This window comes from Kogia breviceps, chromosome 13 (genome assembly GCF_026419965.1).
Source record: "Kogia breviceps isolate mKogBre1 chromosome 13, mKogBre1 haplotype 1, whole genome shotgun sequence".
NCBI classification, from domain to species: Eukaryota; Metazoa; Chordata; class Mammalia; order Artiodactyla; family Physeteridae; genus Kogia; species Kogia breviceps.
The window spans coordinates 21,831,214-21,849,386 of record NC_081322.1 but is presented as its reverse complement, the minus strand read 5'-3'; the positions used below and the strand labels follow the sequence as shown (position 1 = coordinate 21,849,386).

Below are 18,173 nucleotides of genomic sequence, written 5' to 3'. Positions count from 1 at the left end.
AGCTGGTTGCTTTAATTTATTATGTATTAGTGGTATAATAGTCAAAACACAATAGACTTGGAAAGTTTTGACACTCACAAAGGCCATTGGTGTTCTTCTCATTTAGCATCTCCAACATTATTACATTCTTCAAAGTTGGAAAAAATTTCAAAAGATAAACAAAAAAGTTAAATTGTTCTTGGTCAACCAAATGAAGCCCTTGAGAAATGGAATATTGCCTGCCACATCAGTAAACAAAGGATGTCACAGCCATCAGCACTTGCAGCCCTCCAGTGTGAGCTGGTGAGCCCTGAGGAAACTCAGGATGTGAAAACACAGGATACTGGCTCCACACAGCTGAGCTCCATATCAGTGAGCCCAGACTCTTGCATCTTCTCATACAAAGAAAAACCCTAATTTCCTTAATTTGGGATATCAGTTTCCTTCAATTAACAATACTCTTTTGACGTTCAGACTATCTGCCCTTTGTTGCAAAACTTCTATATAACCTGACTCCACCCCCCCCACCTCCACCCCCACCCCCCATCCCCACTTCCCTCCTCAGAGCAGTTCTTTCAGGGTTACTTGAGATGCTGTCTTCCGGGCCTGAAATCCTAAAATTTCCCGCTGAATAAAACATAACTCTCAACTTTTAGGCTGTGAACATTTTTTAAGTCAACACCCTTATTACCTGAAATACAATATGAATCTTCTTTAAAAGGGTATCAAAATCGGTAGATATATGTTACCTCGACTTGTATAATTCATATCAAAATAGACTTGCATCTTAATGGTGTCCAGGGAAGGATTTTTAGTGTCCAATAGCCGAGTCACACAAAGCTAAAAAAGAAAATCACATACATGCTTCCAGTTATATTTTCTGAAACAATCAGAAGTATTTTCCAAAGTTATTCTCAAAATCAAAGAGCAACATCAAAGCCATTATTTCTGATATTTATCTACCAATAACCATTTTTATTTTTTTCTCATTGAGGACTTTACACTTTATAGTTTACTTAACCAACAACATTTATTAAGTAATAAGTTATTCCCCCGAGTTAACCAATATTACCATACCCAAGTGACTTATAGTCTAGTTGGAGGGAAGGAACTTGACTTTTTGCTTAGTCTCTGCAGCCTGAGTGTGGGTGAATGTGCCATGAAGCTTACGCTCCTGTCTACAGCTCTTCCTGAGTTCCTTATGACTGTTTTTTGTTTGTTTGTTTGTTTGTTTGAATTTATTTTTGGCTGCGTTGGGTCTTCGTTGCTGTGCACGGGCTTTTCTCTAGTCGTGGTGAGCGGGGGCTACTCTTCCTTGCAGTGCACGGGCTTCTCATTGCGGTGGCTTCTCTTGTTGTGGAGCATGGGCTCTAGGCCTGTGGACTTCAGTACTTGTGGCACGTGGGCTCAGTAGTTGTGGCTCACGGGCTTTAGGGTGCAGGCTCAGTAGTTGTGGCGCACGGGCTTGGTTGCTCCGCGGCACGCGGGATCTTCCCAGACCAGGGCTCAAAGCCGTGTCCCCTGCATTGGCAGGAGGATTCTTAACCACTGCACCACCAGGGAAGCCCCCTCGTTACTGTTTATCTGAGCTTTAACACTTTTTTGCTGATGATGGAGGTCATGTGCATTTTATAAAAAGCTGCCGCGGCTACATCCCCGACTCCCAGACTTTCTCTGGCTCTACCTTCTGTTTCAAAATTTCTTCCTCTGGTCCATTTTCTCCTGTTTTTCCCCAAACATAGATGGCTCATCCCCCTTCTCTGCTTTGCCCCTTTAGAATAGAGGATCAGCCTGAATTTTTCTTTTCTTCTCTCTTCTGCACCCCGCAAGCCCAGTCTTCCCCCATCTCACCTGTTAGACTTTATTATGTCTGCACCTCGTGAGCACATCAACAGCTTCACCCTCAACCCAACTCCCAGGCCACCAACCCTCCTTTCCTGGGAGGAGGAAGAGGGGCAAGCAGGAGTGAGGAGGGAACTCTATCTTTAGGGGACCCATGCACCTGGACTCCTCCAGGTGGAGAAGTGCTGTTCCAAGCACAGACTTTACAAATGCACAGACTAGCTCATCAACATGATTTTTAATTGAGAAAAAAGAAAACAGTCTTTATCACTTGAATTATTATATAAATTGACAGTTAATGTACCTGTCATATTAAAAGTATACTGAGCACAGGGGACTATAGTCAATATCCTGGCATAAACCATAATGGAAAAGAATATAAAAAAGAACGTATATAAGTGTATGACTGAGTCAGTTTGCTGTACAGCAGAAATTAACACAACATTGTAAATCAACTATACTTCAATAAAAAAATAAATTTAAAGAAAAAGTATATTGAGCTTGATTCTTTCCAACTTAGTTGAGTTGGAGGGGGAAAAAAAAAAACTCTTCTTGAGCCATGAAAAGGATAAAAGCATTTTCTGCCCCTCCTTGATTCTCCTCCACGGCTATCCAATCAAATTTCTGAATAACCATCAGTCATTTTCCCTATCGCTAAAAACAGGCCTTATACCACATTCTCAAATTCAGCACAGAAAGACCCAGCTCTCAGCTGCCTTAGAGAATCATGGAGTCTCTTCTGCACAGTTATCATAACGACATATTCCCCAGCTCCAAGCTTCCAAAGCTCTTCCTGACCCTCTAGCATCTGCAGACAGACCTGCACTCCACTATGTGAATTGCTGTCTGTGAGTGAAGATGGAGATGATGAAAATTTTCTCTGCCATTTGTCTGAGCTCAGAAAATATCACGTACAAGTCTGGGAAAGCTTGTTTCAAGTCTTTTGTGTGAAGGATGGAATTAAAATCATTAAGCCCAGGAAAAAAAAGATAAATGTTGAAATTTAAGAAATACACTGAGGAATATCTAGAAAATAAATATTTAAGCATCTAAATCCAGTGAGTCAAACTTAAAACATATGAAAAAATTAACAATGTCTACAGTTCCTGCCCTCTTTAGTTCTTAAAATTGCTTTTCAGGCACACCTACTTGATTCTAACGATGAATTCTTTGCTCTGGGTTCAATATTTCCCTTAGAATTGAAAAACACAAATTACATTGAATCAATAATTATATGAATCTTAATTTAGTACTATAATTTTACAGTATATGACAAGCTGGTTAATAATGTACTCAGTGTAACATCAGATTAATAACAAGATGTCTCTAAAATACTGTGGCAGACACTGCTACCTGCCAGTACCCATACCCCTCCTTCCTTACTAACAAAGCCCCAGTCTGGATTAAGGCAAAGACTTGGTCAGCCAAAAAAAGAAAGAAAAAACAAATCACTATCCCAGGCTCACTTGCAGTATCATTCTAGTCAATAAATGCAAACAGACAGGAGGGATTCTGGGAAAGCCTGTTATTTTCCAAAAAGAAAGTGACAGACCTAATTGCACACACATTTTGACCTTTGTCCTCTTACCTTATGCCTGCCTAGAGGTGGGACAGCTATGTTGTGACCCTGGGGTGAAAACACATGCATGATGGTGACCCAGGAAGTCAGGAAAAATAGCCTATGTACCTCTAGACTTCGTTTTATGAGAAAAAATAAACCTCTCATTTGTTTGCACCACTATTTGGTGGGGTTTTCTTTCACGGAGCTGAAGGCAATATTGACCAACACAAATACTATATTTAGAATTGCAAGTAAATAATTCAAAATTTGAGAACCGTTGGATAATCACCTTTACAAGTTTCTGCACATCACCTTTTAGAAGAGTTCTATCCGTGTTAAAGCCATTACTTGGGTCCAGGACAACAGCTTTCACCTGAGAGTAGGAAAGAGTCCATTAAATTTATTACATGTTACTACAGAATTAGTTTAACAATTTTCCATTTTTTAAATAACTGCCTCTTGACTACCCAGCAGTTGATTATTCAGCTGATTTTCTTATAACCCAATTCATCCACACCTTCATTAGAGGCTGAAGAAAGGGAGCAATAAACATCAAATCTGAACATGGTGTTAGAAAAAGGACATGGAGAAACAGGTTGAAAGCAATGGCTAGATTTTACATTGGGAAACTGAATATTTTTATCGTATTTTTTTTATTGCGTATTGTTAAAACAAAAGCAAGAGTAGAGAGACTGAGGCAGGAGACAGATGGGCTCCAGGCTACACATTTACCTCTAGCCTCCTGTTCACATTTCATAGGGCAGGAAAAAGTGGGCTTCAGGCCAGACACTTACAACTAGTCTCCTGTTTGCATTTCCTGAGACGGGAGTTAGATGGGCTCCAGGTTAGACATTTAAAATCAGTCTCCTATTTACTCTCCGAAATGGAAGCTACCAGAGAGACAGGGTAAATAGCCAAGTTTTGTCTCTTGGGGATGCCTTAAGACAACATTCATGGTGAGAACAAAGAAGGGCACAAACTTGTTTGAGTAAGGGGTCAAGGGATCTCCGCTTCCCTCCCCCGCAACCCTTGAGGCAAGGCAGACACTAGGCGTGTGCAGAAAGTCTCCTTGGGGGTCAAAAGTCAGGGGACAATGCCAGGCCACAATGAGTCTTGCTTCTCCCAGATGCCTTTGCATCGAGATCCATCTTGGCTGAGAGGTGCATGCGCACCTAGGGAGAGGGTCCTGAAACAAATTAGCCAGGGGGGAAAAAACAAGACGATTGCCAGAAGGAAGGCAAAGACCTGGAAGAACTGACCTACATAAATGATTTAACTGCCCGTTTACTGCACTCCTCCTCATTAGGGAGGACGCCCACACCCTTTCTCTCCAGATGTGCATCTCTGCCTAGCTTCTTTTTTTCCCCCCCTTTTAAAATAAATTTATTTATTTATTTGTTTATTTTTGGCTGTGTTGGGTCTTCGCTGCTGTGCGTGGGCTTTCTCTAGTTGCCGCGAGCGGGGGCTACCCTTCATTGTGGTACGTGGGCTTCTCATTGCGGTGGCTTCTCTCATTGCAGGGCACAGGCTCTAGGCACACGGGCTCCACTAGTTGTGGCACATGGGCTCAGGAGTTGTGGCTTGTCGCCTCTACAGCACAGGCTTAGTAGTTGTGGCACACGGGCTTAGCTGCACCGCGGCATGTGGGATCTTCTGGGACCAGGGCTCGAACCCGTGTTCCCTGCATTGGCTGGTGGATTCTTAACCACTGCGCCACCAGGGAAGTCCCTGCCTAGCTTCTGTCTTAACTAAACAAACTGTTTCTCTGTGTGCTCTCCCACTTGTTGTGCTGTGTCTCTAATAATAAACGTTCTACCTGTTTTTACAGTTTTTGCCTCCGTGAGAAATGCATTTTCCACTGGGGGCAAGAGCCGGGGAAAAATAGCTTCTAGCCTCTAGTCCTTGCTGGTCTGGTGGCTAGGATTCCTGGTTGTCATGCAGGCTGCCCAGGTTCAACTCCTGGGCAGGGAATTAAGATCGCGCTTCACTCCATCGCTCACTGCTGCCTCTCCGAGATGAAGGCAATCAGTAATTTTTACAACAGTGAACAAAAATACATCTTAAAAAAACTCCCACATAGGAAAACATTATTGATGTTTCTAAAACTTATCAAGATCTTCTAAATCAGTCTCCAAAAGCGAGAACTAACATGCTTTATAGACTTAAAAAAATATTTTTGGCTAACTTGTCCAACGGTCTCAGTATGTTTTCAACGGAATACCAGTTAGGAAAACGCCACAGAATTTTAAGAGGAAAATGGGCACCGCTTAAACACATTTTTTAATAAAACAGTAATTCACAAAAATATTTATTCTTACCATAAAAGCAACCAGAGTTTCAGAAACAATCTCTCCATGGGCTGCACATTCTTGTCCTATTTCTCGAATGATATTCTTTATAACACTTTCAGCCTGAGTGGGAGGCATTCTGGCTAAATAAAAAGATTTTTTAAAATTGCATTTATACACTATTTTTTCCTCTTTAGATTTCGCCAACATATTTGTAAAGTCATATTATTTATTAACTTATTAGTATTTATGAGAATCTAGGCCCCTCCTGTTTTCATTTCTTTGTTTCATATTTATAAAAATGACAGAACAATTGGAATGTTTCAAATGATTGAAACATTCCCTCTATTTAAATGATGGTGGTCACCAAAAGTACATTTATAGCATGATATTTTTAAATTTTAAAAAAAGTTAAACACTATTGGAGGCAGGGAGGAGTAGAATTAATGAGAAACCCCACTCCCATTTGTGTAGGCGGCCAAGTACAGCTTGAAAGAGGAAATGCTTATTCCACCACATTCACTGAATGACCTTTCATAATGATAATGACTCTTGGAAAACAATTCTTGCTTGGATCGTCTAAATTCTCTTTCTAGCACATCCAAGTTGGCATTTAGACTCTTGATTAAAAACATAAAAGCAAAAAATATTACAGGAGTTACGCATCACGGAAAAAAAAAATGAACTCCTGGTTATTAATTCCATTTACTATAAACCAGGAAAAGGTGGTGGGTTTTAATGGCTCTCAGGTTTTCTGATTCGTACCAGTAACTGAGCACAGGGGAAATAAGCATGTAGAGACTAACAAAGGCAATCCCAGGTAGATAAAGCTAACTTTCAGCATTATTAGGGTTCAGGTAAGGTTAACAACACTTGTTATCTTGTCCAATAAAACTGGAGTGCCCGGTTTCCATCGTGACCCGACCATTTTCTAGCTGAGACCTCGGGCATCTGCTTCACCTCTCTTTGAAGCGGTTTTCTAATCTGAAAAATATAGATTCGACTACTACCCTCTCCCCGGAGTTGTCGCGAGGACTAAATTCTATACATTTAGTGGTTAAAATAGTGCGTGGCAGAAGGTAAGCGCTTAAAACAGCAGCTCCTAACGAGCCCGTGCTCAAAGGTTAGCCTTGCGTGTGCGCGTGCGCGAGCGCCCTCGGGCGCCGGGCCCGAGCCGCTCACGACTCCCCTCAGTACCCGCCCCTGCTTGACTCTGGGAAGCCTAAACCCCCAAGTTCAGGCCATCTGGGGCGTGCAAGCGGCCCCGAGCAGCGGCGAGAGGGCTCAGGCACCGGCGCATTACGGGTTACAAGCCTGACCTGCGGACCTGGGCGCCTCCGGCCGGAAGTGACCGCTGTTTCCGTTCAGCAGCGGCGCCCCAAAAGGAGTCCTTACCGACAGTTCATCCTCAACCAGGCTAGACGGGATGCTCCAGCGGCCCAGGCTCTGTCCACGGCCCCACGCTCGCTTCCTCGCGGGGTACACCCAGGGCTCAAGGGCGCGGAGCCTCGAATGGGCTGATCTTGGCCGGAATGGAGAGGTGGAGCCGCGTATACCCGATTTTTTCCCCGGGGTCTTTGCGGGGGCCTTCTGGGCAGCTGGGCTATCTCGGAGGCAGCGGTGTAACCATGGAAACCGAACGCTAGGGCCCGAAGGGGGCGGGACCAGGATGTGGGTAGGGCCAAGGTGGGGAGGCGTGGCTGGGTCCAAGCTTGAGAGCCTTTCCCGGGAGGATGGACGAGAATAGCTTTATAAAACAAAGACAAGCAAATGCAAAGAGACCCAGGGACTTCCCTGGTGGTGCAGTGTGTAAGAATCCGCCTGCCAACGCAGGGGACACGGGTTCGAGCCCTGGTCCGGGAGAGATACCACATGCCACGGAGCAACTAAGCCCGTGCGCCACAACTACTGAGCCTGCACTCTAGAGCCCGTGAGCCACAACTACTGAGCCCATGTGCCACAACTACTGAGCCTGCACTCTAGAGCTGGGAAGCCACAACTGCTGAGCCTGCGATCCACAACTACTGAAGCCCGTGCGCCTAGAGCCCATGCTCCGCAACAAGAGAAGCCACCGCAATGAGAAGCCCACGCAAAGCAATGAAGAGTAGACCTCGCTCGCTGCAACTATAGAAAGCCCACATGCAGCAATGAAGACCCAACACAGCCAAAAAAAAAAAACTACAGAGAGACCCAAATCCCAGGCAGAAGAAGGCAGGTTCACTACACCTCAGTGGATTAAGGGGGTCAAACACAAGATTTCTTAAACAAGAGTATTAACTTAGTAGCATGGAAACCTATGCAGCATTTTTAAAAGGGGGATACAGTGCGGAAGGCGAGCAGAGGCCAGTTCCTAGAGATGGGAAAATGGAAGAGTTGTATTCTTGAGAAATGCAGTGCATATAAAAGTATTGTTGCTGGAAATAATCAATAAACAATCCACAGAAAAGAGTTTTAACTGAGGCCTACAGCCCTGGACACAGCCTCTCAGATAACTCTGAGGAACTGCTCCTGAAAAACATGGTTTTCAACAGTTTTATATTTTGTCAGAACAAAGAATATCAAACAAGTCAGGGATGCATTCCTAAAAGGTTTCAAATAAAACAGATTAGCACGTACACAGCCAGTCAGTATGGCCTTGGCACCAGGAAGGAAGTCTTATCATTGAAGGAGTACCAGCATTGGCTGCCAAGGAAAGAGCTCTAATTTTAACACGGACAGGGTCAATGCACTTTTCTTTAATGCTTAAGCAGAGGTACAGGGCTTCCCTGGTGGCGCAGTGGTTGAGAGTCCGCCTGCCGATGCAGGGGACGCGGGTTCATGCTCCAGTCCTGGAAGATCCCACATGCCATGGAGCGGCTGCGCCCGTGAGCCATGGCCGCTGAGCCTGCGCGTCCGGAGCCTGTGCTCCGCAACGGGAGAGGCCACAGCAGTGAGAGGCCCGCGTACCGCAAAAAAAAAAAAAAAAAAGCAGAGGTACAGTGTATGTTTGATAGGCCACAAACCGGCTGTTTTAGCATAAAATTCAAGTTAAATCACGTATAAGCCAGAATGACTTTCCCTATACCTCAATATGTGAAAATTTCTTCCATTAGTATATAGTTTTTTTTTAAAAAAAAGAAGGATCACAGTTTACTTTCATGTCCTCCTGTTCAAATGAAGTCAGTAATAGGATAGCCCAAGATGCCAGAAGAGAAAACTGCACGTTCTAGAAGCACATACAACACATCCGAGTCTGGAGATGGAATAATGAGGTTTTGCCCTGTAATAATGTTCGTTAGGTCCACCTACTGACATGAAAGTACAAAACAGCATTAAAATGATATTAGAAGCAGAGCATCAAACAACAAAGTTTTATTTTTAAAAAGGCTACTGCCAGTAATTTTTCTCAAATTGCAAGCAAATATACCAAATAAACTTTACTTAAGGACATTCACAAATTATTAGGAAATGAATCAACACAAAAAATATGCAAGTCATAGTATAAAAGGATTATTTATCTTCCCCTTCTAGAAAATTTTTGTGGAATGTGGATGAAACTTGTGCAAAAATAGATTTTTAGAGTAGTAAGATACATAATAGCAAAACACTGGAAAGACAAACACCTGAGATTTAAGGAATGTTGATAAAGTAAAACATTAGGCAGGCATTTAAAATGTGAGTAAAAACCTGGTGTTTGTCTTATATTTTTAAAAAGCCAAATGCAAAATATATATACAGTACGATCTCAACTATACTCATATACATATATATAGAATATATAAAAAGTGTGTAAGTCAATTTACCAATATCCTTAGCAGTGTGTGGATTTGAGTAAGTTATTTTATTTATTACTTATCTGAGTACGGGTTAGTTATTTTTATTGCTTTACACTTTTCTGGATTTCTAGATTTTCTATAATGAGTATATAGTCATATGATCTATAAAACAAAATAGAGAAAAAAATGAGAGGACTAGCTATTCGTAGAGACTGAGCCCAATTTGGAAACTGTAAATAGACAAAGTAACACAACGAAAAAGAAAGTGACATAGCAAAATTTTAACAGTGGTTATATCTAGGCAATGAGAGCATGGCTGTTTTCTTCTTTATACTTTAAGATATCTACCAAAATGTGTTTCATGAGCATATATTACTTATGTTAGAATAGTAAATATTTTTAGGGACCCCCCTGGTGGTCCAGTGGTTGAGACTCCATGCTTCCACTGCAGGGGGCACAGGTTCAATCCCTGGTTGGGGAACTAAGATCCTGCAGGCTGCGTGGCATGGCCAAAAAAAAAACAAACAAGAAAAAAGAACATTAAAGAACATTAAATATTTTTTAAGATGGTAAGAATAATTCCATCATGTTAGGTATAATTTTATTTTATTTTTTTTTGCGGTACGCAGGCCTCTCACTGTTGTGGCCTCTCCCGTTGCAGAGCACAGGCTCCGGACGCTCAGGCTCAGCGGCCATGGCTCACGGGCCCAGCCGCTCGGCGGCATGTGGGATCTTCCCGGACCAGGGCATGAACCCGTGCCCCCTGCATCGGCAGGCAGACTCTCAACCACTGCGCCACCAGGGAAGCCCCTAAGGTATAATTTTAAACTAATGGACAAATCCTGGCACAAATACTTCCTGAGTGTGTCTGATATTGCTAGTTGCCTACCTAATATACAAGTTCTTCTCCCTTACCAACCCTGATGGCGTTGTAAATGACAATGTTCTATTCTGAAAGAAAAAAACAGATATCTCAACACCCACCGCTTTCAGCTAGGGGTGACGTGTGACATGGTCCTGGCCAATGAGATGTAAGTGGAATCACTGGATGGAGAGGCAGAGAAAGCTCTTTCATTTTTATGTCTATCTCCCTCCCTTTTCTTTGTACTTGAAATGAGAATATACTGGCCGAAGTTCCAGCAGCCTTATTGTGAACATGAAGATGAGAACCACACCTTAAGGGTGAGGAAACAAAAATCGAAAAAAGAGCCTAAGTTCCTGGTGATATCTCAGAGCAGCCATATCAGTCTTCTTGACTGGCTACCTCCAGACTTCCAATAACATCAGAGAAAATAAACCTCTATCTCATTGTTTAGGTTTTCTGCTACATTCAGCCAAATTTAATCCCTAACTGCTACCTACAATAGGTGTGGCTTTGGAAGTATTATTTAGCCTTTTGTGCTACATTGAATAATTGGCCCTAATTCTTCACTCCTCCTTGCACGCACACCCTTGTTATGGACTTATGTGGAGTATCCGTCCTTGCCCTTTGATTTTTTGAGTTTAGCTATATGACTTACTTTGGCCAATGGGATGTATGGAAGTGTATCAAGTTCAGAGAGTCAAGGCCTTAAGGGACCCCACATTTCTTCTTTCCCTCTTGAGCTTGTGTCATTGTCATGAGAAGAACATACCCTGGCTAGCTCTTGGGTCCCAGGAGAAGAATCAGAGGCATATGGAGCAGAATTGCTTGAACCAGTCTTTCAGTGAGATGCAGAGCTGTCCTGATGGGGCCAACCTAGATCAGCCCAACTCCAGCCAACCCACAGATGGGTGATAACAAATAAGCATTGTTTTAAACCACTGAGTTTTGCGGTAGCTTATTATACAATATTACTGTGATAACAGTTCATCTATAAACCTCTCAATGGTCCAAATTTCTCATTTATGAAACAAAGTATATAATAGCATCTACCTCATAGATTTGTTAGAATAAAATGAGGGAATCCTTATGAAACACTTAGCATAGTGTCTGGCATAGCTTAAGGGATCAATACATTTTAGATATGATTATTACCTTTAACACTAGTGTTGACAAAATCAATATGAAAAAGTATTTCACACTCCCATGACTTATTGGACTTCCAGTCTTTGTAGAACAAGTTTTTTCTAGTGTTAACATGGCAGAAATTTAAAAAGAAACATGGAGGAACTAGAGAGCCTCCAAAAAATGATAAGAAGAATCTTGTCAGAAAGAAATGGAAGGAGTTGGATATATTTACCTTAAGAAAAACATGGCCTGAGAACTAGTCTCAGTTTTGTTAGAAGAGAAAGAGGACTTTATGTTGTTTCAGAACACCAGATTACAAATCTACAGACACTAGTGGATCTAACTTAACATAAAACAAACAGAGTTGACCAGTTGTGATGGAAGTCTTAGGAGAGAAAGTGAGCTCCATTTTCCTGAATGTTTTTAACTCAAAGATAAATAGGATTACCTTCACGAAATGGCATAGACTTAATTCCTATGATTAAGTGACTTTAAGATGTCAGGGATCAGGGACTATCACAACTTTAAACAGGGGAATATATATATGTGAGTGTGTGTGTGTGTGTGTGTGTGTGTGTGTGTGTGTGTGTGTGTGTATTTCCCTAAAGTCTTAAGAGCAAATGAGTTGAGCATTTTAGCATGTTTACTAATTTTTGTTGAATGGTGGACAGTGTAAATGTTATCCTTGTTGAGTGCCTGAATTTTGCTGTCTCCCTTCAAGGAATGTTGAGCTTTGGGGTTTTTTTAGGCAGTTATTTGTGGATCGTTTTGATTCCTTTGAAAACTGTTTCAGCTGTACTAGGATGAGGCTAGAGTAGTCTTCACTCCCGGGGTAATTTTTCCCCACTACTAAGTAATGACTGCTCAGAGGTTTTCACTGAGGACTTCCCACTCTGACTGGTCAGAGCTCAAATGTCTGCCCATCCTCTGTGATTTCTGGGAATCATTTAGTTTGCAACTCCCTGGTTATTCTTTGATGGGCTGTGTGAATTTTCAGTCGATGTATGCACAGCCAAACATTTAGCAAAGACTCAGATTTATGGCGCTGTGGGTTTTTTGGGGGTTTTTTTTTGTTGTTGTTTTAAAAAAAACTCTGCCCTTCAAATTCCAGCTCCCTCAGCCTCTGGGAATGCTGGTCTCTGTCTCCTCAACTCAGCTAGATCTCTAGTCTCTGTTTGGGTTTATTTTCCAAGTATTCTGGAAATTGCCTCCACGCAGAAAGTTAGGGCAAGGCATTCAACCTCATATGCTCCCTTTTTCTCAGGCATCAAAGTCCTGTGCTGTCTGTCTTCCAATGTCTGAAAACAGACATTGCTTTATATATTTTGTCCAGTTTTCTGGTTGTTTGTGGCAGGAAGTTCAGTTCAGTCCTTGTTATTCCATCATGGTCAGAAGTGGAACTGTGGATAATCTTGGAGAGAGGATAATAGGAAACAGTCATCTAGGAGAGTACAAAAGTATGCTTAATAGAAAATTTCAGTTCATTGCTGAGAAGAATGGATATTCATCTGACGGTTACAATCATGAATATAAAGTGAAAGCAATCTGCCAAGTTAAGTGACTTTCTTCAGACATTGATGAGTAGCTCAGGGGCCGCCTGGGAAAAATAGATAGTTTTCCTAGTCCAGAATTGGAGTGTTGCCAGAATAGCTGTTACAATGATAGATCAGGACTTTTAAACCAGCCTCCATCAACGAAAGCAATTTAGTAGTTCTTTAGATATTGCAAAGACCTTAATAAGAAAGTTTCCATTTACTAACAGAGATATATAATGAACATTTGCAAGAGTTTACCAAGTTATTTCACAGATAATAACAAATGAGTGGCTCCTTACAACAGCGTCACAAGAGCGTGAACTATTTTGTTCATTGCCTTCTACAAATTCAAGCTTCAGAGAGCAAAAAAGACCAGCCTAAGGTTACACAGCTACTGAGTCACAGGGCCATCTTAGTTCTATTGCTCAAATCAGTATTTAAAATTTGAAGGGAACTCTTTTAAGATTCTAAGAAAAGTTCTAGACTCTTTCCCCCAGAAAAATACATAAGGCCCCTAATTTTACATGTAATTTCAGAGAATTCAGATTCTCTGAAACTCATGCAAGTGTCAGTAGATTAAGATTCTCGAATGCACTTGGACAGTGGTTATGTGGATGTTCACTTTATAATTTTGTATTCAATGGTGCATATGTTATATTAACGTTTTCTGTATATGCTCTATTTCATAATAAAAAGTAAAGAAAAGGCACAATAATGTAGAACTTCTCTACTTTGGGTTATGCTTTTTGGCTATAGATCATTAAAATAGAGCTGCATCCTGGTTTCCAAAAAATCCTCAAAAGTTAAAAAAAAATCCAGATCTTGTGCTTTTCACCCTACCTCATTCTTCTTCTCCATTATCCATATGCTATGCAATGGTTGGCTGCCTTTTTTAAAAAAAAACCACAGCCATTGTGTTAGTCTACATAATATATGTGGTATACCAATTTTGAAATGGAGGAAGTCATAGTCTTAGAATTAGCTGACAATTTCCTTTTCCAGTTTAACTTTGCTTCTCCACAAAAATGCTTGCTAATGGAAAGGGAAGCTGAATTTTCAGGGTAAAATGATGAAAAAAAACTGTGGCACAAGCAAGACAATGCAAGTCGCTCCTTACCGCAGTTTCCTTTAGAAAAAGCATGAACTATTTTCAGTCTACTTCCCACATCTTTTCAGTCAAGAAGATCACAAGATCATTTTTAAAAAATATTTATTTATTTATTCGGTTGCATTGGGTCTTAGTTGCGGCAGGTGGGCTCCTTAGTTGCAAGTTGAGGGCTCCTTAGTTGTGGCTCGCCGGCTCCTTAGTTGCAGCTCACCAGCTCCTTAGTTGTGGCACGCAAACTCAGCTGCGGCATGCATGTGGGCTCTAGTTACCAGATCAGGGATCGAATCCGGGCCCCCTGCATTGGGAGCGCAGAGTCTTATCCACTGCAGCACCAGGGAAGTCCCACAAGATCATTTCTTAATCAACTTCCTTAGAGAGATTCCTCTTTAGAGGTTAGTTACATGGGCACACATATGAAGAGGCAGAAAAAAAGCAAATGTTGAGTTTCCTGACACAAAAATAGCAAGCTTCTTAAGTTCATTAGGCTGACCCTTAAAAATCGACTTTTCTTTACGATTGTCAATTACCTTTAAAAATAAGATGAATGATGAGCAAAAGCATTAATTATTTTTGTTTCCCACCTTTTTCTCCATCACATGAATCAGCCAGTGGGGAAACAACAAACCTTAAGATCAAATTTTCACAACCTAGATGGGGTTGGGGGGAACCTGAAACACTTACTGCAGATCCCCAAGCATGGGGTCCTGCTCTTTCATGTGCTTCAAGAGAACTGAAATTACAAGAACATAAAATGAAAAAATTAAATCAGTGAATTCTATTAGAATCAAAATCGAGCCTCTAAAAAAGAAGTGAAGGCAATAGATTCTTTCTTAAAGGTATTTTCCCCCCAAACCAGGTAAATATCGTACACATTAAAAAAAAAAATTTCGTACACACAGTCCTAATGAGGAAAGCAGGATCTAAAGCATAAAAACCTTTGCATTACAGCCTCCGTGGCAGTGATTCTCAACACTGGAGAGTGACGGATAGCATATCAGAAATACCGTGGGAGCCCCCATGGTAAACTCTGGTATCTTATCTACTCACCTACTCTGTATATGCAGATAATGTTACTAGGTAGCTTTCACCCACCCACTCCCACACCCATCTCCCCAGTCCTTACATTCAGAACTAAGTCTTCATTATTGTCTCTTGAATTGCTTCAATTCTCTCTTCAATTCTTCATTATTGTCTCTTGAATTACTCTCCATTCTCATTTCTCCCGAATTTATTAAAGCAACTAGTTTTTTGGGGGGCTGGGCCTGGATTACTACAGCAGCCAACTAAATGAGCTCCCTGCCTCCAGTCTCGTATCCCTCCAAATCCTCGCCTACACTAAAACGAAACTTCAAAAATGGAAATCTGATCAAGTCATTCCCCTGCCTAAAACCTTATGAAGGCTTCTCAGTGGCCTTGGGGTAAAGTCCAAACTCCTTGGCATGGCATACAAGGTGATCATGATCTGATCTCAGCTCAGCCATCCAACCTCAGCTCTCACAACTACCTCCACTCCCCCAAGACCACACTCTTTCTACTCTCTGGCCATGGTGCATTACTTGCTGGCCTCCAGATCCTCGCACAGAGGTTACTTCCTCTTTCTGAATGTCCCCTTTCCCTCCTCACCTGGTTAATTCCTCCATGTTTTCAGAAGCCATGTCTCCCATGAAACTTTCTCTGACCTGTCAATATTGGGTTTAGAGTCCTAAACCTTCACCTCCAACTGATTCCAAAACATTTCCACCATCCCAAGAGGCATGTCCATAGCCCACCCCACCCCCCAGTACATACACCTGACAGAGCTCTCAGTACTCCTGGGGAGTCTATTTTCTTGTCTGTCTCCCCCACTAGACCACAAGCTCCTTGAAGGCAGGGAACATCTATTGTGGAGTCCCCAGCATCCCTAAGAACAGAGCCTGGGAGGTAATAGTCAAACCAGACGATCTGGGTTAAGGAGGTGAGTTTAGGAGTGGGCGAGTGAAAAAAAAGAGAAATTTTAGATGGCTTTAATGTCTTTACCGAAAAGTTAGCGTGATTTTGGAAGGAATTACAATTTTGGAGGGAAAAGAGGAGGCATTTAAATGAGAGGTCTTCAGAAGATCTTCCTCCGACATCACTTTTGACACTCATGCTTTAGGATGTCTTACCTACCTCCAAGTACCCCCTTCACACATACCCAGGAAGAGAGGATGCTTAGTCTTCTCTCCTTCCATCCATGCCTCAAACTAGAGTCGGCAGTTTCCAGTGGTGCCTGGGCATCAGAAGGTGGGCGCAGACTGAGTAACACAGCCCTAGACTTACAGGAAGAGCATGTGCTGGAGGTGGGCATGAGGCGTGGGGACTGGGCTCCAGACTGAATTTCATCTTTGTGCTTCCCTCTCCCTCTGAAGGGCACGATAGCATGGCTCCCAAGGACAAACTTTAATTTGGTACAGTCTAAACCCTTACTAAAGAAATAATATTTTCAGGCTCACAGACATAGAAAACAAACTTATGGTTACCAAAGGAGAAAGGCGGGGAGGGATAAATTAGGAGTTTGCGATTAACAGATACACACTACTATATATAAAACAGCCAGGGCTTCCCTGGTGGCGCAATGGTTGAAAGTCCGCCTGCCGATGCAGGGGACGCGGGTTCGTGCCCCGGTCTGGGAGGATCCCACGTGCCACGGAGCGGCTGGGCCCGTGAGCCATGGCCGCTGAGCCTGCGCGTCCGGAGCCTGTGTTCCGCAACGGGAGAGGCCACAACAGTGAGAGGCCCACATACCGAAAAAAAAAAAAAAACAAAAAAAACAGATAAACAATAAAGACCTACTGTACAGCACAGGGAACTATATTCAATATCTTGTAATAACCTATAATGAAAAAGAATATATATACATCTGATTCACTTTGATGTACACCTGAAACTAACACGAGATTGTAAATCAACTATACTACAATTTTTAAAAAAGAAATAATCTTATTTTCTCAATTATCAAGGAACTCACCTTGCTCTGTAGTCCATAAGTCCTCATTTTTTTGAGGAGGAATTTGAGAGAGCTGACCCTCTTCCAGCTTTGCTGAAATTGTAAAAGAGCTGCATTCCACTTTTAGCAGCTATTTTCTTGTGGCCAGATAATGGCCCCAAATTCCATCAGATTATTTTAAGACAGTTGTCCCTCCAGTGGGGAGGGTTGGACTGCCAATTCCTCCTGGCACACTGCAAGTATATTCCGTAACATCTTACGGAAAAACCCAAACAAACTTTTTGGCCAACCCATAGAAAGCTAGTAATAGGTCACCTGAATTTCTCACCTGCACTCCAAGCTCGTTATCTCTAACACCAATCTTCTCTCCAAGCTCATCCCGCTCTTGGCATTCTTTGTTGAGATGAGGTGTCACCTATTTAATAACAGGCCCAATGACTAAAGCAGCCCGGAACCTGCTTCGGGCAATCTTCCTTCTCTTCCCCCTTCACATGCAGTCTTGTCACTAAGCCAACCCCTTCTGCCTTCTTAGCCTGTCTGATGTCCATTCCCTTCCCTAATTACTTCCCTAGTTACTGTGTTTGGAGGTCTCTTAATTGTTTCATCTGCTTCTAGTCTGCCCCCCACCCAAATGCAAGGCTGATCAAGTAATTCCCTATGTGCAGCTCTTTTCCCACTACCTACAAGAGAAAATTCAGTCCCCCTAGCATGGGATGGAAGTTCTTCCTTGATCTGGCCTCATCTCTAGACCTGCACTGTCCAATCTGGTAGCCACCAACCACATGCATCTGTTTAAATTTAAAGTAGTTAAAATTACATGAAATTTAAAATTTAATTCTTCAGTTGCGCTGGCAACATGTGGTTAGTGGCTACCATATTTGACAGTGAAGATATAGAACTTTTCCATCCCTGCAGAAAGTTCTACTGGGCACTCATACCTGCTGTACCTCAACTCAAACTTCCAAATGACTCTCACCCTTGAGCATTTTGTGCTTTGGCTAAAGCAACTTCCTTTAATTAGAATACTTGCCCTGCCCAACTGTGACTTCCAAGACACAGTTCAGATGTCACCCTATTCACTAAAGTCACTCCTCACCAAATCTCCCACCTACACATGGTTGGTCACTTCCCTCTTCGGGCCTCCACTGCA

General features: G+C 42.2%; 1 protein-coding gene across 8 annotated transcripts in view; it reads right to left on the bottom strand.

Annotated features, from left to right (window-relative positions):
• CFAP206 (cilia and flagella associated protein 206) overlaps positions 1 to 18,173 on the bottom strand; it is a 66,986-nt gene that overhangs the window by 26,241 nt on the left and 22,572 nt on the right. For 2 of the 8 annotated variants that reach the window (XM_067011430.1, XM_067011436.1), the window contains exons 1-4: positions 7,066 to 7,288; positions 5,701 to 5,809; positions 3,672 to 3,755; positions 729 to 819 (exon numbers count right to left, since the gene is read on the bottom strand). In XM_067011430.1, the coding sequence (XP_066867531.1) occupies positions 729 to 819; positions 3,672 to 3,755; positions 5,701 to 5,809; positions 7,066 to 7,076 (295 nt within the window). In that variant the 5' untranslated portion in view covers positions 7,077 to 7,288. Of the gene's footprint in view, positions 1 to 728; positions 820 to 3,671; positions 3,756 to 5,700; positions 5,814 to 6,989; positions 7,289 to 18,173 lie in introns of those variants that run through there. The other 6 variants (XM_067011432.1, XM_067011434.1, XM_067011431.1 and 3 more) reach the window with 5 other exon arrangements.